Here is a 22,306-nt window from a genome sequence, read left to right as displayed (position 1 = left end):
GGTAGCTGCTTTATTTTAGTGTTGTGTAGCGCCCCCGTGTGGGGAAATTAAGTACATGTTATTCTCCACGTCTCCTCCATTCTCCTCGTGGATTCATGCCCCTGCCTTCACTTGGAAGGAGCAAATTCGTTTGCCATATATGCAGACGGAAAAGGTGCTTTTTTTCATATAGGCTGTATATATTTTCTTCTCTCCAAACTCTCAATAGCTTTCAGAGCAACAAGAAACAATTCACAAACAGTCTGACGTCTTCAAAGGGTCCCGTGCAGAGTGTCCAGCCAGCTGCAGCGGGACCGCCCCGCTGTCCAGCCCCCCTTGAGGGAGGAGAACACCGATTAAACACCAGCTTTTATCGCGTTGTCATGTTTCACGAGGAGTCCAGAAGCTCCGAGACCGTCCTGACTACATCGCTTTTATGGATGCACCCAAAGTTTCTCCTTCTACCAACTTTTTTTTTTTTTAATACTCAGTATCGTTTCTATGGGTGAGCATCTTCTTTTGTAGCGTTTCTTTGGTGCAAACCCTCCATTTGGTCAAGATGCAGCTCCGAAACGTGCTTGACGTTAACGTTGTGGACGTGCAGAAGAGAAGGAACCCGTCCAAACACTATGTAAGTTGTCTATTCCTTCTGGGTCCACGCTATCGTGTTGAAGTGACGTTAGTTATTTACTTTACAAATGTTAACATTGGGCTCCAAATTATAAAGCGCGTCTTTAGCCAGCAGCCCCATGCATGAATAACAATGTCCGCTGCAGGTCCACCACTTCGGCACCGACTTTAATATCCTAACACCAGTTGGAATGATAAGCCTTAAACTTTTTAACAAACATTCAACTTGTCCAGAGGATAAAAATCACTTTTGTGTTCCCCTGGATTTTCATGTGGTGCCACCATGAGGATTCCATTTGAGTTAAATATGGATGGATGATGGTTTGACGTGGTACCTGACCTCTCATCTAGTGCCATCGACAGGTCAAAAGGTTCATTTGTACAATGTTTTGGTTTAGGTTTCATGGTCGGTTATGAGCATGTTAGCATTCTGACATTAGCCTCACAGAGCTGCTAGAGCCTGCATAGCTATGAACTTTAAATACAAAAAATATGCACTCAATTCTCCTTTGCGGTCTGAAATATTGTCAACAAACTTTTTTGTAAATAGTTTTTTATTAAAAGGAAGAGAAGAGTCCGGGGGGAATATCAGAAAGTCTCCCTTTGGTGGCTGGAGGGACTAGTTTGACTGACAGCAGGCTGAAGGCTGATGAGAGAAAAAGTAAACAGCTTACAAGTCAGCAGTTGTATTGAAGAGCTAGAGCCACAGCAGCATCCAGCCAGCGGAATGTTTGCAGGTATGCTCTTTACATGCTGTTTAATGTGCTGCAGCTGACCAGCAAATTAACTAATCTGGCCTGCAAACTGACATTAGCTGTGCACTCCCCCCCCCCCCCCCCCCTGTGACTGTTTGATGCAGGACAAGATGTGTTCATGTTTGTGAAGATAGATAACCACGAGACCTAATCTAGGTTGTTGTTCGAAGACTGTGGCCCTCAATGTTTGTTGTGTAGCAGTGTGATAGTACAGTGTTGATACTGCTTTATCCAACTAAGTTATAACCTTCAGCTGAGCCAAAAAGTCTTCAGCTCCTCCAAGACATTCATATTTCTCGATAATCTGGACATTCTTTTCACCGTCAGTGAAACACACTGGATTCAGTGGAGTTCAACGCAATAATAGATTTACTGTGTAATAATGCAGTAAGCCGTGGGCTGGTTCATGAAGCAGCGCACTAAATTCAGTGTAAATGCATTTCCCGTGCACTTTATTCTGTTCAAAACAATGCCTTTGTCTTCATCAGCCTTTTGTCAATGTTACAACTTTTTGTTGTCATCCGGGTGCACCTGGCTACAGAGACTGGGTTCTCACAAATGATCTCTGGGATTGAGAAGATAAAAGCTTCTCACAGGATACATTTCAATTCCTTATCACATAGAGAGAATACATTTTAACACCGTATATATAGTGAGGATACATTTCAATTCCTTATCACATGGTGAGAATACATCTTAACACCGTATATATAGTGAGGATACATTTCAATACCATATCATAAAGTGAGAATACATTTTAATACCGTATATATAGTGAGAATACATTTTAATACCGTATATATAGTGAGAATACATCTTAACACCGTAATATATCGTGAGGATACATTTCAATACCATATCATATAGTGAGAATACATTTTAATACCGTATATATAGTGAGAATACATTTTAATACCGTATATATAGTGAGGATACATTTCAATTCCTTATCACATAGAGAGAATACATTTTAACACCGTATATATAGTGAGGATACATTTCAATTCCTTATCACATGGTGAGAATACATCTTAACACCGTATATATAGTGAGGATACATTTCAATACCATATCATAAAGTGAGAATACATTTTAATACCGTATATATAGTGAGAATACATTTTAATACCGTATATATAGTGAGAATACATCTTAACACCGTAATATATCGTGAGGATACATTTCAATACCATATCATATAGTGAGAATACATTTTAATACCGTATATATAGTGAGAATACATTTTAATACCGTATATATAGTGAGGATACATTTCAATACCTTATCACATAGTGAGAATACATCTTAATACCGTATTATATAGTGAGGATACATTTTAATACCATATCATATAGTGAGAATACATTTTAATACCGTATTATATAGTGAGAATACATTTTAATACCATATCATATAGTGAGAATACATCTTAATACCGTATTATATAGTGAGGATACATTTTAATACCATATCATATAGTGAGAATACATTTTAATACCGTATTATATAGTGAGAATACATTTTAATACCATATCATATAGTGAGAATACATCTTAATACCGTATTATATAGTGAGGATACATTTTAATACCATATCATATAGTGAGAATACATCTTAATACCGTATTATATAGTGAGGATACATTTCAATACCATATCATATAGTGAGAATACATTTTAATACCGTATTATATAGTGAGAATACATTTCAATACCATATCATATAGTGAGAATACATTTTAATACCGTATTATATAGTGAGAATACATTTCAATACCATATCATATAGTGAGGATACATTTTGATAACTTTGAAACTGACTAAACAAGAGCTCCTCGCAGTCTCAGAGAGAACACATTACACACATTTAATTAATACAGGCAATTATACAAGACAAATATAATCTTCAGAAAATAGCACCACAGTAGTCAGAGAACTAATGGAACTCTGGCAAATTAATGAATAAATAGATGGTTCCATGGTGAAACCATGATTTTAGTTTCGGAATGGTTTCAAGGGAGAAGTCAAGAGAAGTGATACAGAGCAGATATATATATATATATATATATATATATATATATATATATATATATATATATATATATATATATATATATATATATATATGCTGTAGCAAGGGAAACAACTTTTTTTCATTTGGAGTTTGGATTATGTTCTTCGGTCATGATTCAGTTTTTAGTAAAAATGTATTGCAGATCAATACCAGCTGTAATCACAACACTGACACACCATCAAGTTGACAACTGTTATGTTGATATTTCATACACAAAACATACTCTCCCACGTTCCACGTGAAGAAAAATGATTGGACTGTGCGTTGGACTGATGGATCAAAAATTTAGTGAAGGAAGAGTTTGACATTTTTTTGAATGTCTTAATTTCAAAGCCAGTTAGTTCAGCGTAAAGAGACATATACAAAGAAGGAGAATCCGAATGCTAAACTGCATGAATTGTGTTGGGTCAAATATGCTAGTGTGGCTGTAGACTCCTAGTCTGGTTTGATTGGTCTGGTCCTTGTGTTTTCCTACTGACTTGAGTAATCAAATCCAATGAGCCACAAGACATTTCTCAGAGGGACTGCAAAAGTATATTAGTCCATCAGGTACAATTGGATTAATTAACCTGAGAGGTGGGATCAATTGCATCATCCATCTCCTGCTGAGGGAGACTCCCAGAGGCCACTAAACAGAGGGCACAGACTGTCCCTTGGGATGGAAGCCGGAGATGAGGATTGACTGGGAAGTCCCCCTGAGGCAAGAAGAGGGAGGGAGAAAAAAAATAAAATCTCATTGTCGATGAGCTAAGCAACTGAAAATGCTTATCCGGTTTGAGAGAGGAAAGAAGCAACCCTTTGTCTTTTGTCCCCAAGTGTGACTTCCTTCCAGTTATTCTTTGACTTTGAACAATGATGGAACTATACCTGAGTGACCCATCTTCTGGGGTGTCTTCTTAGCAACACATAAGCATAAAAAACAAAAACTGCTCCTTAATGTTATGTAGTATTGTTACTTACATCTTGCTTTACATCTTGCAAAAGAGATTTTTATGGGACTACCTGGTTAAATAAAGGTTAAATAAAGGTTTAAAAAAAAAAAAAGATTTTTTTTTATTTTTATTCAAACGTATTCGGTTCGCCATGCGTATCGAACCGTGAGCCTCGTATTGAACGGTTCAATACGAATACGCGTATCGTTACACCCCTACTTCTTACTCTATGTCCAGCCTATTTATCACAATATCAATCCAATTCTGTGCATACATATACTGTATAGTTCATCATATAGTTGCTGTGTGTAAAATCGCTGCAGTGAACACGACCGCCTCACCCGCACAGCTAGCTGTCTTAATGTGTGTTTTCAGGATAATGCTTATGAACTTTTGCTCAAATATTGGTAGGGACAATTCTGTCCCCTCAAAATATTGGTGGGAGCATGTCCCTATTGTCCATATGCAAAACTATGCCTTTGGATTATCAACTAATCAATCGGTCCACACAATCATATGAGTGTTAGTCAGCTAAAAATGGCTTTGGTCGAGGACAGCCCTATTTAATGCAGACTTTAATCAGAGTAAAAAGGTGCCCGTCAGCTGCATATGACCACCAGTCATGGTAATGTATCCAGATTAGCCCACACATACTGTCAATGTGTATCCATTTGCTTTGTACTTGCTTTGAATCTGCTGTAAAGAATGCCGTCACCTTCCATGAAGCTACATTAGGTTCATGAGATATCAGTATTGTTGGTTGCAAACATCACAATCAATTCCTCACAGTGTTGCACGGTTCATGGTTCTTTTTGAGGTGTATCTTGACCTCACACACCCTCACTTTGAGCCATGCTGTTGCCTAAATTCAAGTGTTTGGTCATGCTGTCTGACAATGTATGTAATTAGCGAGCTGCTGGTGAACTCGTCCTGCCTCGCTGCACACTCTTTCTGTAAACTGTGTGCAGACTGAAAACTGCATTTCAAACTAGTAGCTGATGTCCTTGTAGAGTGCCACCATATGTGTAAATGCTGCTTTTGTAAACACTCTGTGCCATGCGCTTCGATGGAAAAGCATTCGGTGCAGCCATCTGTTTCCGAACCTCAGGGCAGAGGTCGGAGTGCACAACTGTTTGTGGGCCCTTTGTTGTTGAGGCAAACAGAAAAAAATATATATTTTGGGAAGAATTCTGGTAACAGTGTTCTGAAATATTTTAAAACCACTGAAGTCTGAATCGCATTCAATCAGCTGCACTCAGGAACAAGTGTAATTCATGATGAATGGTTTTAATGACATAATACTTGAACTCTATTGGCCTTCTCATTGACCCCTGATGTATTTCCAATGTGTGACGGAAACATACGTACTTAATGAGTTTATTTGACCTTTCAGGAGGGAATGCACTTTGTGTCATTAGGGGAAGGCAATTAAAGTGGTGCCGTGGTATCTATGACAAAGTGGCCTTGCTCCTAATGGGCCTCTTTTGTTTGTGCTTCTCTCACTAGGTGTACCTCATCAACGTCTCTTACTCAGACTCCACTTCCCATATCATCTACAGGAGGTACAGCAAATTCTTTGACCTGCAGGTATGTTGTACTGGTACATGAACTGAATACTTCTACTGTCACTAATTAATCACTTAATGAGTCTAAAACTTTAAAAATTGTTTGTGTGGCCTGGATGTGTCTTCATATTAAACTCTTGTGAGGTCAGTTTGACCTTTTGGTCACGTCTTTCTCTACTGCTGCTGGAAGGCGGTATGCTTCGTGAAAGGTCTCATTTAAGCCAGCTTGGAAAAAGGGAAATGGGGGGAAATCCAGTCAGCAGATGCAGGAAGAAAACATGACCTCAGTCAGAATACAGCATGAGGCAAAGCTAGGCCTCGGGATCTTTTAGGGATCCAGTAGCCGCCAGGGAAATTTCCACATTTCCTAAAAGTGACTCAGGTTTACATTTGAACCACACAGAGCTGAATTGTCTGTAGTTTGTTTGTTCAAAAGATCTACATCTAAGTAGCTTAAGCAACAGTGTGAAGGGTCTAAACCGAAATCAATGCGTACCTTATCAAGCATTTGTTTTGTTGTAAAAGACTCTCCGGCTCTTGTCTGGTAACTCTCTCTGCCAGACTGCAGTCTCCAGCGCGGTGGCTCTGGTGGGCTGGCTGCATTGGAGGCAGTAGAGGAAACCCTTTGTTCTCTGGTCTCTTGCTAATAGCCAGGGAAAATTCTGCCCCATGGTCTGTTTGATGGAAACAGAGCTTCTCTCCTGTCTCTGGAAACACTAGTCTTGTCCATAGATCCCTGCTGCCGAGGTGTGTTTGTCTGGGCAGGGTAATCTGAAGAGCAACCGTCTCCAGCTGTCCATACAAAACGGATAGAGATACTGTATTATGTGTGTCCTTGCATGCATATAGTCATAGAGGTGCAAGATGAAGTGTTTGGAGTGAAGCACTCTGGAAGACAATCTATGATTAGTGTTGGATTGAGCAGGTGTAAATAAAACAAACAGGTCATTAAAAGAAATTCCATCATACATTGGATGAAATATGGAGTAAGTTGTTGGGGTAATAAACAGTTTTGCAGGCTTCGATTTAAGGACTGAAAAAAAGATGCTTTTCCTTGGAAGTTCAGCTAAGTCTGCAATTTAACTGCTGCATGCTGCTGATTTAAATCGTGTTGAGTTTACCTACAGTCTGTCTTCTCCACCGCCTCTATTACAATATTTGTCTTTTCTCCAGGCAGAAAGCTTCTGCTTGTGTGTCTGCCAACTGACACCTACAATCTTTCCCCCGGCAACTGCACAGCTCTCTGTATTCGTAGCACAATTGCTCGTTCTTATGTTGGCGAAAGGCTGACAGAGGAGAAAAAATGCCTTTGACACTCTTGGCCTGACAAATGTGACCATGATCTCATCAGAGAACCATTAATTCAGAAAAGCAAGGTCGCAGAACAAGGAACGCCTTTTAAGCCGTCGCCAATCGTTCATATTGTGTCCAACATCAGCTAGCACTGTACAGCTGGTCATATAAAACCCCTCTTCAACAACAGGCAGCTTTGTTGTTTGTCTGATAAAGACGAGGGATCCACTTTTGGTCGAAAAGTGCACTCTCTGCTATTGTTTCAAACCTCCCCATTGCATTAAACACAACTCATAACTGTTCCTCTGGGAAGCAATTATCATAAATGATTAGGATCTCCTTTTTACCTGAATCCTGCTCTTTGTCTTTTCTGCTGACCTCGAAGTGAAGTCTTTATAATGCACGTGCAGAGTTAAGCACATTGATTCCTTGTTTTAAAGGCGGTTGTTTTTACGCCGAATACTGCTGAGCCTGAGTTCCACCAAATGTTGTTTCTGGTGTCAAAGGGAAATGTTTTTGACGCGCATAATGTTTGACGTGAGCAGATTTGGTCAGTGTGTCAGACTTGACCGTTGACCGTCAGAGAGAAAGGAGTGAGGGCTCCCCTCCTCCACACCCTTCAACCACAGCAGACAGAGCACATGGGTCACGGCATTCCTCAGGGGGATTGTGGAGTGTGCAAGCTGGCCTGGTTTCTTTATGGACAGAGACCTCTCCAAAATCCCTCAGTCGTCATTATGTTTGGATCGAGGAACTGTACCAGGGTCAACTCTACTCTGTCTGCATTATAATTAGTCTGGCCTATATTCCTGATACAAGAGGGAACTTCAACAAGGTTATTTTTCTCTAAAAACTGTTACTGAGGGAAGACAAACTAATGGCTGAGAGTACTCGCTCTCGTTAAAGAGTATTTAGAAGTCAGAAGAACTCATTGTGGAGTTTTTTTTAACTGTCAAAATCAAGGCAGCAGATGTTGTCTTCTTTATTCCATGCTCTCGTCTTCCTTGTCGACACATCAGGCCTACATTACCCACAAATCAACTCAACGGCTGACAGTTTGATCGGAATTTGGAGGTCGGCCAATGTGGCCAAGAGATGAGGAGTGTGCTACAGAGCATCAGTAAACTCACTTCTTTCTAACTGGGCACCACCATTTTTATTTTCAAACTTGAAAAAATAAAACTACTAGCTGACTGAAGTGATGTCACTTGAGGCACATTTTTTGACTTCAGACAGCTTCATCTTGAGCCACAAAAAGCTTTATTCAACTTTTTCCCCCATATGTTAAACACACTTTCATGTGTAAAAGGATTTCCCTTTCTCAATGAATAAACCGATTGTAGCCCATGGATAGAAGAGATGAACAGCCCAAAGATTTTAGTGCTTTTAAGAGTTCCAACAATTTGTTCGTAAAGGCATACGATGTGAGTTTATATCACTTGTTTCTTGTTTCTGCAGCTCTTTCAACAACATGCTTGATAAATCTGAGACAGTTTCTGTCCAAGATGGCTGTTGCATCATAGTCTTTCTGCAGTTAACAACTGTAAAGTAGATGTCAAAATACAGCCCGGGGATGGAATCAGATTGTTTACCCACTCAAACATTCCTCCACACTCCCCCCCGTCTGAGATTCCTCTCAGAACAGTTTCTTTGTCTGCTGCACAGTGCATGCTTCTATGATCATCGTTACCGTGTTCAGAAGCTCCGGTATTTATTATGAGCTGGCGCCTCTGATGGGCCTTTTCCCTGATGGTGTATGTTAGAAGTGCACTTGAGCTCCTTGGAGGTGGTGGATCCCAGATTGAGAAACACGATTACATCATAGCACCTGTTGCTACATGGTTCATTTTCCCCAGTAGTGTAAGAAGACTGTGACAAATCAGAAACCGCTGCCTTCTTTTAGTGCTCCTAATTGCATTTGCAAGATTCCCCCGTGCTTAGTTTGACAGTTTGATTGGAGTCCATGAGCTTCACGAGCAGTGATTGAGTGTTAGAGACTCCTCGGCACTGATTGGTGGTTTTCCTTTGGGTGCGGTGGAATGGTAACGTCAAATGGAGCAATAAAAAGGAGGCAGATTTTTTTATTTTGATCTGGCTTATGTACTTCTGAAAGGATATATTGACAGTTTGAGGAAATATCACAAAAAGTGTTTTTTTTTATTCACCGATTGCAGCTTTATCAGATTGAAGCAATATGGAGTAAATACAGCAACTCCCTGAAATGTGAGAAATGTTTTCCCTTCAAGTTGTCGGGCTGTTGCCATAGAAATGACTTTTACACCTGTCCTGTAGAGCGGGGAGTGTATCAAGGCAGGTCTCCCGGGGGGGGCGGTGTCATTATCGCCTCTGTCTGAGACGCCTCTCTCTCCCCTGAGGTGAAATGGCTGCGTTCAACTGGGAGGCTGATACTGTATGTATGCAGTTCGATGTGTCAGACAAACAATAGTCGTCCGTAAGGACAAAGTAAAAGGGCTGAGTATAAAGCTCTGGTTAACCCCGCCTGCACACAAACACATCACGGTAAGATCTCTGGTCTTATTAGAGTTGTATGCTCCTAAAACAAAGACAAGTAAGGGTTTTAATTTGCAGAATTCCCCGTTTCTGTAACAGATAATGATGGCTTCCCTCTTCAAAAGAAACCCATTTCTTGTTAGCTGTCTATATATTGGAGGAGGGGGGAAACGCCATGCCCTGAGAGAAATTAAGGGATTTTGCAAAGGCAGCAGATGAGTTCAAGAAAGGGAAGAACCACAAGAAGAGAAACCAAACCACCCTTACTTGAAAAGTCCCACAAACAACGTCTGCATGCCCAGACATAGTGGATCCCATTTGCCTCCCCAAGCTTGGTTCTGTTTGTCCACCTGGCTCTTTTTGGCTCGGTTGAGACCAAAATTTGTCTGCCGGTCTCCTCCTCCCAGTTGAGTGTGCTTTAGCTTGACGCTGACAGTCTTTGCGGTTTATCTGAGCACATCTGGAACAAAGCAAAGCGGAACGAAACAAAGGCGGGGCTGCGTCTGGATTTTGAGCTGGCTGTCACTGTGGGATGCTCTCATGCGTTTACGGTAATACGATTTATTCAAAGAGGAAACCAGAAACTTGTCCGTCATGCAGACACATAGATGCACATTTGCCATTCATGGTTTTTTTCAACACTCGGCAAAACAACCTCATTCATCATTCAAAGAACAGCACACTTTCTTTGCACACATGGGACAGATACTGATACAGACATGTATGCATCACCCCATAGATGGTTCGATGTATCAAGTGTCAACATCAAAGTGTTTTCTCCTCTGATGGCGTTTTATGCTCTTTAAGCGGAACTTGCTTTTGACATATCATTTTTTTCAGATACCGGTAATTGTGGGTGACGTAACCTTGTTCACTGCCTCAGAGGTATAAGTGACTCTGTTAACACAGTGGCTTCTCAGACGAGATGTATTTTCACCCCTCTTTGAACTCCGTATGATGTACCGTAACAAAAGGGTCGACTGTTCCCTTTTTTTGTTTCTACTCTCATCTCAGATTCCTCCACTTTCAACTTTGTCTGATTAACTTGTAGTAGATACAATTGACATTGGCATGTATTTATTTTTATTTTATTGGGGTATTAAAAAGGCCCGTTTTGCTGCACAACTCGTGTTTGTGTCGCTCTTTACTTTCTCCCTCACTGTTGCAGATGCGAGTACTCGACAAATTCCCAATCGAGGGAGGACAGAAGGACCCCAAAAAGAGGATTATTCCTTTTTTGCCAGGTGATGAACACACCGCATCATAGCAAGCACAACACTCTGATATCACTGTTGCATCAATTTTAGATTTATTCAAGACACAAGCAAAAGAAAGGCCTTCAGGCATGTTAGCACACCTACATACTCTACCAAATTGCAATGTTACTTGTTGGTTTACATAAGTCGGACCGCTTGTGCTTATCGTGCATGTTAGTGCATGTGAGTGAGCCCCACTGTGCACTGCTCTCCTAGCACAGCACCCACCCTCCTGTTCCCCCTCAGGTAAACACTTTTAGCTCTGCCAGCACTTTGGCCACAGTTTTCGCCGTTAGCACTGTTTGCACCGATAGCTCTGAGAGCCGTTGAGAGGCTATTAGAATCCTCCAGATCTCGGGTCCTGCACCTAAATCAATTGAAGAAGATTAATTACACACAGTTGAGTGCAAGGCTATAAAAATAGCAAAGGAAACAAACCTGCCATCATACCGTCTGCCGATTAATATGCATGACGTATGGGAGCGGTTTCCACTCTTCAAACATTCCGACCTCACAAAGATACAAATATGAGGGAGACGTGGCCTTTAATTAACTTTTCTGGCATGGATTTTGCAGTCATTACATTTTTTTCCTCATTGTTTGATGAACTGCCATACTCCACCCAAGCTAAATCAATTTGTGGTCTTCCATGGCAGTAGGAGGCAAGCAGAGAGGGATTTGTCTGATGTAATAAATTCATTGTGCGCCAGAGCAGAGGAGTGAAGAGCTCCGTTGTTCGACAAGCTGCACAGCTCAAGTCTCTGTGAGCCCAAGATGGGGTGAACTGTCTTCCCTTACACATATCAAACAGCATGCACGACTGACTGTTTTAGTGCTCCTTGCGTATTTATATGATTATAGCAGTCAGTCTCCTAAGAGTTATAATTTGAGGATGAGTAGCTTTTTTTTGCTACTCCTGACATCAATTTATGGGTCAGAAGTCCCTTTGGAGTTTTTCTGCTTTTAGAATCAACCATGTGTCTTTTAAATATTTAAAAAATGTATGCAATGTGTGCTACTTTTTCATTAGTATGTCATATCAAAGGGAAACACACTTACTTCCTGCAGCTGGAATTTACGCTGACAGCATATGAATTAATTATTGGGTCAAGATACAGCCTCTGTGTGTAAACATCCGTCTCCCGAGAGGCTCTACTAAATGCTGATGTTTATTTTTTGTTTTATTCACGTGTGAAATATACATCCTGCATTTCAATACGTCAAATTCATTTATATATATATACATATCCACACACGGACATACATACACATATTTATAAGGGATCTCTGATGACGTGCTGGTTTAAAAATAAATAAATGCATAACTAATAGCAAAGCCTTTTAATAAGTACGTTTAATCTTACATTTTGTGTTTTGGGATTTGTATGTTCAGTGCTCTGTTTCTTTTCTTCAGGTAAAGTCTTGTTTCGCCGAAGTCACATCAGAGATGTCGCTGTCAAAAGGCTGAAGCACCTTGATAATTACTGCAAAGTAAGCCAAAGGCTGTATGTCTCATAATGTCCCGTTTAGTATCACATCGTCTGCTGTAAACACAATACACCTGCTCGGAAAGTAAATGTTCACTACTTATGTTTGGTTTACATGTTGGTTGGAAGAGAATTTTATCCACGTCAATGCTCTACTTCCTGAACATTTTCCACAGTGTTTTCAAGGCAGGCCTCAACATTTATCTCCCCCACCAGCCTCAACAGGAAAGCAACGGCTCTATCTGCACTGGTCATTTCCCGTCACCAATGTAAATAGGCCGCCTATAAAGGAAACAAGGGAAATGGGGGCACACAGGGGTAAGACAGAATCCAGAGAATAAGAATGAATCAGCAGACTTAAAGTGTAGTCGTGAGTGCAGATGGCTACATGACCCTCTTATATTCATTCGGTTGGAGGTGTGAATGTGGGGCAAGTGCAGTTTTAATTTACAGAAACAAAGCGAGATTTTTTCTGCGAAAGGCAAGAAGCTTAAAGATTTCTTTTTAATGTAGTTCCTTCAAGGGTGTCTTCTCTGATTCAGGTGCAGTGTCTCATTTTGAAAGCCCGTGCAGCTGAGACAGGCGATTGTTATACAATTTCACCTCTGTGTATTTCCCTTCATTTTAACCCTCCCTCTGGGCTCAGGACATTCTTCCTTCCCCTCCACACCCTTCACATCTCCGCCTGGACTTCTCATCTGACTGCACAATGACTCAGTGTGATAAACGTGTTACTCATTGCCATTCAAACCAAACTCCAGCATTTTTTAACACCTGCAATCTTTTTAATATGTGTTTTTGTCCTTCTTCCCCGCAGGCTCTGATGAAGCTTCCCTCCCCCATTTCTCAAAGTGAGGAGGTCCTTACGTTCTTTGAGACCAACTCAGAGGACCTCAACCCTCCCACAGAGTGAGTAATTACGGCCGCACACTTAAGATCAAAAGCTATTATTGAGCATTAGCATCATCTCGTTCCGTGAGCTGCTCGATACCAAACATTGCCCTTTGGCGGGTTGTGAACACTGGCTACAGTGTGGTTCAGCAGCTGGGACAGCGCTGACCCGTCCTGATCCGGAGACTTTGCTGTGTCTAAGATGATGAATGGATGCTGGTTGAGAGGCACTGTGCTTCATTAATAATGATCTCTGGGAGGTGACACCCGATCCCTGAAACAAATGCGTGTGGATCAGTGGTGTCACGAGAGTGCAGCTGAGTTCGAGTCTCAGCACAGATAAGACTCTCATGCCAGTCATTTGTCATCCTCACTTCAAAGTCAGAGTGGGAATAGTTACAGAGTGGCTGCACGATTACTTTCAGATGAATTGATATTATTTTGTTTTGGTTTGTGTACAATTGAAGTGTGTCTGATAGTATTTTTCTAAAATGTAAACTCTTTTTGTTTTTTTCTTTGTACACTTCCCACCACGCTCAAGGAGCAACATGTGGTAACCTCATAAGTGGTCCCTCCACTACCACCAGCCCCACCACCTCTAACCCTAACTGCCCACTCATGTTAATCCCACTTCAAAGCCACATCCTCCTCCAGTCTTGGAGGATCTCGATTTATATTGCGATGTTGAGGTCTAAAAGCCATGCCACCCAAGTGCTCAGTTCACTCCTGAGGATCTGGAACATTTCTAAAAGACTTATAGGGTGTTAATCTTTTTATTAATTTTTTTTCACAAACTCACAATATCACAAAAAATGTAATCTTATGATGCCAATTAAATTACAATGTGGGAGGTACGGTGAAGAAACTCTAGATATCGTCATTGTTAAACTGTTTACCACCAAAAAGTTAAATCAATAAAGTCAATGACATTTTTGGAAATTATTTGAAAACAGCATAATGATAAAATAGCAAAAAATATAAGCAAAAATAGCTTTTCTGCTCATGTGATAATGATGCATTCTTTGTTCAGCAGTCCCAGTCGCTGAAACATGACGAGTACAGGCAGTAATTAAAGGAATTCAACTTTTATCCAATCAATCCGGTATGTCTCTATCACAATAACTGAGCTTAATAATGAGGCAAACCATACTGGTAACATTTTGTCCATCATGAAACATTTTACTGGTGTTTCTGCCACTGTTAGCAGAAGCAGCTCGCTAATGTTTGTCAAGCCCTCATCTGCTACTGCCATCTAATGGTCAACAGATGTCACTGCACCGATTGAAACAAACAAATGGATGTGATGTTGCTCCATCACAAGAGGGAGCCATGCAGTAAGCTGGCAAAAGTGTAAGCCGTTTCTCTTGACTGTTGATGGATGACAGACATTATCTCACTATACTGATACGAGGCCATGTGTGTTTGTGCTGTTGCACAAAATTGATAGTCGGCTGAGTTGTTCATAGTCATTGGCAAAAAAAACATGTCTTACTCTATTATTAATGTTTGTTTGGCCTTTTTAGATTCATCTTGATGAATAGATTGCATCGTGTGTGGCTTATTTTGCCCATGTGGAACGTTGTTCAAATGCCTTCATCATTATCATCAAAGCTACGGTGATTTCTACCTCGTTCAGGTGTTTTTGCTGAGATAATATGTGCCGTCAATCCCAGCCCGTGTGTTGCTTGTTCACTGATGAATGTATTTTACTGCAGTGTGACTTTGTAGCTGTGGCTTTGAACTATATTTTTAGAGTGGTAACAGATAGTCACACTTCATCAGGGCCCATGGGGAAATTCGTCCTCCGCATTTGATCCATTCAAACTATTTACTTTGTGCAGCCACAGCGTAGCGCCTGGAGACCATCTGCAGATCTGAGGCCAGCAACTTGGTCAAGGGCAAATGCATAATTATGAACAATACCCGTAAATAAATGCACATATCAATCATCTCCCATTTTAAATAACATTTTACTTTTCATACTGTCAAATCTCAGGTTAAGACGCATCTTTTATGAATGTGTTTCTGCCTTGCTGACATGTTGATGGGAGGCCTCATTGGTTACTCTGAAGGCTGGTTCGTTCAGTTGTACTTTAGTTTAACAGACTTGAGCGCTACATCGATGTTGAGACTTGGGAGTTAGAGCATATGGGACCCAGCGGGGACTATGCTATATACCATACTGACTCAACATACAAAAAAACAAAAATGACGACCTCGACCCACAGAGGGAACTTTACCTCTCCTGAAGAAAAAATATCAACACTTCCTGGACTATACTTCCTGTGCATTCATCCAGTCCATTTAAGGCTGTTGGGCCTCATGCGAGGGCATGTTTGTATTCTCCTCCTAATTCTGTTTTCTGTGAGGTTTGATCATACGAGACGATCTGATTCCCCAAACTCTCTTCACTTCACTAATTTCAGCCTGTTACGTGCTGCCACCTCATGAAGAAGTGCACGTTTGTGAGATGTTTTCGACGGCAAAGCCAACGCCCCTAAAGCTGCCATACAATTCACATTGTACTGACTTACCTTCATTTCATGGACATTTATTGAAGCCTTGCCCTTAATCATAAACGCTACATGATTATCCCCGATGATTAACCATAAGGGAAGTTATTAGTGGTTGATATGTGGTCAAACGAACATTCCTTTCGGCTGGCATCACTAGAATCATGACCAAGCTTTGCTGGGGAGTTGGACCTGATATCACAAGTTGACTGTGCTTGTGTGTGTTCTCTTGTGTTTCTTATATACACACACAAATCCACCTACTACACCCTTTCTGTGTGCAGATCAGACCTCTGCTCATCATCACAATGATTTCCTGTTCTATGACGTCGACCTGTTGCCCCCAGAGCTGGAGGTCACTCCTGCGGCGGTTAATCTCAGGTCAGGCAGGAGTGTCTGTGTAACGTTTACATGAAGCAGGGCAGACGCTTCAGTCCTTTGACTTGGCTGAGAAATGTGAGCAAAGGACTGATGTCTCACACATTCCATTTCTAATAGGCCCACCTACAAAGAGTGAGCTGCAGTTATGTGCAAACAGATGGTTATTCTCAACTCAAGCTTAGAATGGACTCTCGTGGGCTCTGACGTCTTCAGCCCATGCGTCTCCTGGCATGGGAGTGTACTATTGGGTAACTAAACGTAGCCCTAAAAACATGGCCGCAATGTCTTAAGCATGTAATAGTGTTCGGACATATTTTTGCTCTCCTTACCTTCCCTTCATTTATTCGATTTTGCTGGCGATGGGAGGAAAGTGCACCGAGCCAAAGTCGAGGGCTCACTCTCCTCCTGGGAAGAATATTATTCCAGCTCTGTGCTCAGGGTCACAAGCTAGCAGGGCAGGTCAAGCATCCACTTTATCCCCATCGTTTCTCCACAACCCTCTAAAGTATAGATTGTGACAAAATAAACACTTCATGAAATACTTCAGAAATCTTTAACATGCATGGCAATTCATTTGTCTTAAACTGTCTTGATGTGAACAGTGTCTGTGAACCCAGCTTGCTTTGCCGTCCTGAAAAGAATCGGTGAGCGACTCACAGCGTATGTGATGTGTGCGTTGTTTGAGTTTAAAACAAATTTGGTTTTACTCTGATCTGCTAAAGTTGAGAGTTTAAAGTCGTCTCAGTGATACACGGGCGTCATCTGCCTTAGACTATGCTCATTTTTTAATAAACCACAAACCTATTTATGTTGGCTCTGCATGAATATTTGAGATATAAAGGTTGTGAAATTCATTTCCACAGTATGAACATTACTTGACGATCCAATATAAACAATTTTATCGTGTCACAATCAAATTTAATTTGTTGTTTTATTTCAAAATTGAGTAAGTAATGACGCTGAACTGAGCTGTAAGCTATTACATGTGTGATTGGGAATATCGCATAAGTTGTTCATGCATCTGGAAACAGAGAAGCCTTGTGCCAAAAATTACTTTATCTTAATAACAGAGGAATACAGTTATTGGTTTAAAAAAAAAGTTTTGATTTAGCAAGACGTGTTGCGTAGCTTGAAAAAATATAATCCTTTTATGATGCTTGCCAGACACTGACCTACATCTTCAAGTCATTTTACATTTTTTGTTGTTGTCCTCAACAGCAAATGGCTTCAGAAATATTTCAGAAATTGCAATATCGTTAAAATCCAACTATTTCTAGTTAACTGGAATCAATGCAACACAGAGACTTGATTAACACGCTGTAACCTGGCAAATGTTGGACGAAGTTTATCCAAACATTTACTCATATCCATAACTGGCCATGGCTCCGGTCCTGCTGCTGGCCTCTTCAGAGAGCCAGGTGTCCGTTCCCATCTGCGTCAAACTTCAGCTTCTCCTCAGTGAGCTCTCTCTGCAGCTCCGTTAACTACAGGAGGACATGCAGCCGAGCCAACAAGCTACAAACCACACACACACCCAGATTCTGAAATGTTGGCCTGTTTTGAAATGTTGATGCATTTCCATTGTACAACAAATTCTTATCAAACAGGATTAGGTAATTGTGTGAAGCATCATCACTTATGCCAGTGCATTAGAGTAAATGAAGCGTGAGCATTAAACCTGAACTGACAACACTTCAATAAGCGGATTTAAATGTATTCATCCTTTGTATCCATTCCTTGTTTTTTTATTTCAAATGACTAATTTCTGTCAAACTAAAATACTAGCTTCATATTTTCTCTGGCTGAGTAGATCCAACAACAAATACATACATGCGAGGCAGTATATATCAGATAAAAGCTGTGATTTGTGTTGTTCCTGTCCTTGACACACTTACTGTCGTCATCCAGACACACCCGTGTGCTGCATCCCGCCATGTCTCCCTCCCTCTGGTGGTGGGTCAAGTTCTGCATGCATTCTCAACAAGGGTTTGGCTGGTACTTGTGTGCCAACTGCATTCGGATGGTCCCAGGCAGACAGAGAGTCCGCTGTCACTGGATTGATCAAATCATATTAATGCTCTGACCTCTCTTGCACACACACTCATACTGACCATGCTCCTCTGGTGTTGCTTCCTTTCCAGAGACTGCGGAGGCTCCGGCAAGCGTAAATCAGGTAAGAATCTGAAATCATTTTTACCTTGGTTGATCAGTATCCATGCATTTTTTTAATTGTGCCGTCATTGTATTTGCTGGTTACTTGAATGATATTGTGATTTTGACCACAAGTTTGAGAGTGAAACATATCTGGGGGACATCTGTCGTCCGCTGCTCATCTCTGCTTGAGGCGACATTAGCCACTGCTAGCATAACTCACCCGAATCTCCGGCAGTCACGTTGCATTGTGTGTAATGTACCAGGTTTCGTCACCTGGTTTTGACAAGGAAGAAGAATGTTTGGAAAAGAGCTGCCACAATGAATTGATCAATTGATAAGTCAATCAACAGAAAATGAATCGGCAACTATTTTCATTTATTTTTCAGGCAAAAATGTCAAATATTTTTTGCTTCAGCTTCTCAAATGAACAGATTTGCTGTGTTTTGTTATCACGCATGGCGTCAAAAATATTTGGCAGACCTCACTGTGAGGGATTTTGTCACAGTTTAAAAAATAATATTTGACAGAATAAAAAACGAGTCAAGAAAATAATCTGCAGATTAATTGATCATCAAAATGATTGCTAGTTGCAACCCCATAGTTTGTAATAAGAAACGACCACTATCTCTGGTTCTGCTGGATTATTGATTTAATTTATTTTCATCAACAATATTATAAGTGTACAATGCCAAAATGGCTGTTGAGTTATTTTTCAAGAGTACATGGTCTTCAAAAACACACACAACCTGAGCAAACACTTCTGTATGGTACTGAAATAGTTAAGAGAACAGTGCTAGGTGGGAGAAACCACCTGTTTGTGCATCTGTAAGTTTGCTCTGCCAGGGTTGGCTGTTGGCTTCATGTTTGTATGTGAGAGAGAGCAAGGAGAGCAAAGTCCAAGTGACTCAGCTGAGCAGGGGGATACAGGCGTGGGAGGCAGCAGGAAAGGCATGAGACGGGTGTCGTCAACAGCTGTGCAAGTGTTGCGTATTTGTGTGCGCGGGCACAGTCTCAGAATACCCGCACGAATGACTAAATTACACACTAGCCGTGCAATCAGATGCAAGGTTGCTGTGGCCATCCTTCCTGCAATCTGCCACAGATATCGCTGGCCAATGAAAGTCTCTGTAAATGACCTGTAAGTTAGTTTTTCTGTGGGCGATGCACTCTGAGGAAAAGCTGTGCCGGAGTTGCCACCAAACGAACTCAGACCCCAACCTAATTTCATTATATGTTCCATGGTATTGAGGCTTTACGTAACACGGAATTCCAGCTACATAACCAAATGGAAAAATGTGTCTTATTTTAGCTGTGTGTGTGTGTGTGTGTGTGTGTGTCGCGTAACCTACATTTAGTCTGTGCAATATATTAGATTGGTTTCCAGTCATATTCATATCTGCTGCCTGGAGAGTTTGTCATATAGTGCCTGACGTTTGCATGCACAGCTTCAGCTGTTTCATTCTGAATGGTTGGGTTTGATAGTAAATATGTTATTTCCTATGCAGTTTCTAAGATGCGCATGCATTTATGCTCACAATAAATCATTCGATGGGATCAAGTCGACCAGTGGAAACAATAATAACACACTTAATGTCTGGTGCTCATGATGATTTACTAATCACAGTACGTACTGTACAAGCCCCGCATACTTGATCTCTAGACCTTCACTACAGTCCCCATGCTGGACGTCGGCGGTTAACGCAGCTGAAAGATTGATCTCTCTCTTTTAAAGCAGGACAGCAGATAAAGTGCAGTGGATCTGTGGTGAATTTGTGCTGTAGCTGCAGCTTATGGTTTCCATAATTACATGGTTCAGGTCTCCGTAAGAGTTTACTGAGCCCCTGCCCCTGAACAGGAGAATGTAGCCCTTTACCACAAAACTGCTCGCGGTTAGAGGTTTGACTCGGAATTCCGTTTACCTGGCAAGCAGAACAGACGAATCTCCTCGGTTGACACACTTCCGGCTCTCACTATCTTCTTGTCATGACGATATTGGCAACATCGTAATTGTTTGACTTTTTTGTCTCCCTCTTCAGCAATTTCCCTTCGGAACGAATAAAGTATGCCTCAGCACCGTAGCCAGGCGACTATCTACAAAACTGTCCAAGAAAGACGTACTATCTTCTGTCTAACACATAATGGAGTTGTCAGGATTGACTGCCGATACCGGGCTCGTCAGTATAAATCACTGTCCGATAACTAGGACTGATAAGAAGACATGCTGCCATAACCAAAACCCTGAAGGAAACATCTTTCGACGAGATACCGTGGTGATGAAATATATAATACTTTATCCATACACGGGAGAGAAAGGCCAGGGGAAAGGTTTCATAGGTAAAAGAAAACAACCCCAATCAAATGAACTCACATTGTAGGATCGACTGCTGCTTACTTTAAGGGGCGTTGAGGGTTCAGGAGATTCAGATCATCTTTAAATCATCAATGCTAATCTTATTCAAAAAGAAAGTGAGATGAGCAGAGCACAGAATTTGAACAGGAGAGAAAAAGAACCGGAGCGTTCAGGGGTTTTAGTGCATGTGAAAAGCTGCTGGAGAGGAGAGGAGGTTTACGTGGCAAGTGGAAACCATTTCAGTGTTGCGCACGGACTGAGGGAGTGTGTTTATGTGTGCAGACTTGCTGTCTTTATTTGAGCTACGGGTCTCTGGGGGCCTGTAGGGTGTGTTTGTGTGTGTGTGTGTGTGTGTGTGTGTCTATGTGGGGGTTTAGATACTGTATGTGGCTACACACATGCTCGTTGGGAGGAAAAGGGTTAATGTGTTCACAAGTTAGATGGTGGGGTGGGTCAAGAGCTCCGTGTGTTTGTTTGTATTTGCAGATGGATAAGATTTTAAACTGGCGTAGGAAATCATTAAGGCAAATGAGCACTTCCAAATCACTTTAACAAGCGTACACTGTTTCAGCAGCTTCTTCCTCAATGAACAGCTCCCAATATTCTAGGTACAATGTACAATGATTCTCACAGTAGCCCGAAACATTATTTTGAGGGTTCAACCAGATTTAAATATAATCTTACACCTTTTTATACATATATAAATATATATATATATATATATATACACAATACTATTTGTCATAGATATTGCTGTTTATTGTATGGCTACAGCTGTAACATCAGTGTAAAGATGTTGTTTTTTCCCCCCTGAAGTTACAACTTAACTCTGCTGGGTTGAAGCTCCGCCCCCCGCTAGTAGAGAGCAGATCTAATACAGGCCTCTCTGTTTCTGATAAGTGACCATTTGTCACAGTGGACTCCCACCCTGGAGGCGGCACTTAAGCTTTTTGCTCAAAACACCACGTTCAAGCCAGAAAATGTGCCGCGATAAATAAGATCAGACTTGTTTTGTTTATATAAGTATTTTGTAATTTCGTAAAGGGCCAGTCAAAGCTATAAGTTACGTTGTTCTTTGATGTTTGCTTTGGCTTCACATACTAGTTGTGTTAAAGGCATCAGATTTTCTCCCGGAAAACATAATGATTTGGAGGATTGGGGAACTGCTTTATCAGCAGTTTGCCTCTGATTCGAGACTTTTTGGAAACCATTCATCTCTGCAGTATCCGGTGTAATGGTAACTACTGAAGTCACAGGTGCCCTGTGGAGTTTATTACCTCTCGTGGAGCGGCGGAGTGATGTTTTTAAGAGTGCGTCCCTGTTTTATACACACACGCCAACTGTAACCTGCGTGTCTGTGCACACTGGTTACAGTTGGTGAATGCAAGATGTGAACAATGTAGGTTTCATATTTTTCAAAACCTCGGTTATATTTGAAAAGGCTCTTTTTGTCTCATTCAGCTTTCGTAGTACTTTTCCTTTTGACTTCTATGACATGAACACTTTTAGACCTAATATACTCAGCAGAGGAAATG

General features: G+C 41.1%; 1 protein-coding gene across 2 annotated transcripts in view; it reads left to right on the top strand.

Annotated features, from left to right (window-relative positions):
- Window positions 1–481: 481 nt before the first annotated feature.
- The window catches only part of LOC306786102 (SH3 and PX domain-containing protein 2A-like), a 44,943-nt gene continuing 23,118 nt past the window's right edge, over window positions 482–22,306 (top strand). For both annotated transcript variants that reach the window (XM_079280745.1, XM_079280744.1), the window contains exons 1-6: window positions 482–610; window positions 5,877–5,957; window positions 10,908–10,983; window positions 12,410–12,486; window positions 13,300–13,391; window positions 18,409–18,440. In XM_079280745.1, the coding sequence (XP_079136871.1) occupies window positions 539–610; window positions 5,877–5,957; window positions 10,908–10,983; window positions 12,410–12,486; window positions 13,300–13,391; window positions 18,409–18,440 (430 nt within the window). In that variant the 5' untranslated portion in view covers window positions 482–538. The remainder of the gene's footprint in view (window positions 611–5,876; window positions 5,958–10,907; window positions 10,984–12,409; window positions 12,487–13,299; window positions 13,392–18,408; window positions 18,441–22,306) is intronic.

Source organism: Melanostigma gelatinosum, assembly GCF_949748355.1.
Source record: "Melanostigma gelatinosum genome assembly, chromosome: 12".
NCBI classification, from domain to species: Eukaryota; Metazoa; Chordata; class Actinopteri; order Perciformes; family Zoarcidae; genus Melanostigma; species Melanostigma gelatinosum.
Note: the sequence above shows the minus strand (reverse complement) of the source record. Positions and strands in the feature narration are given on the sequence as shown.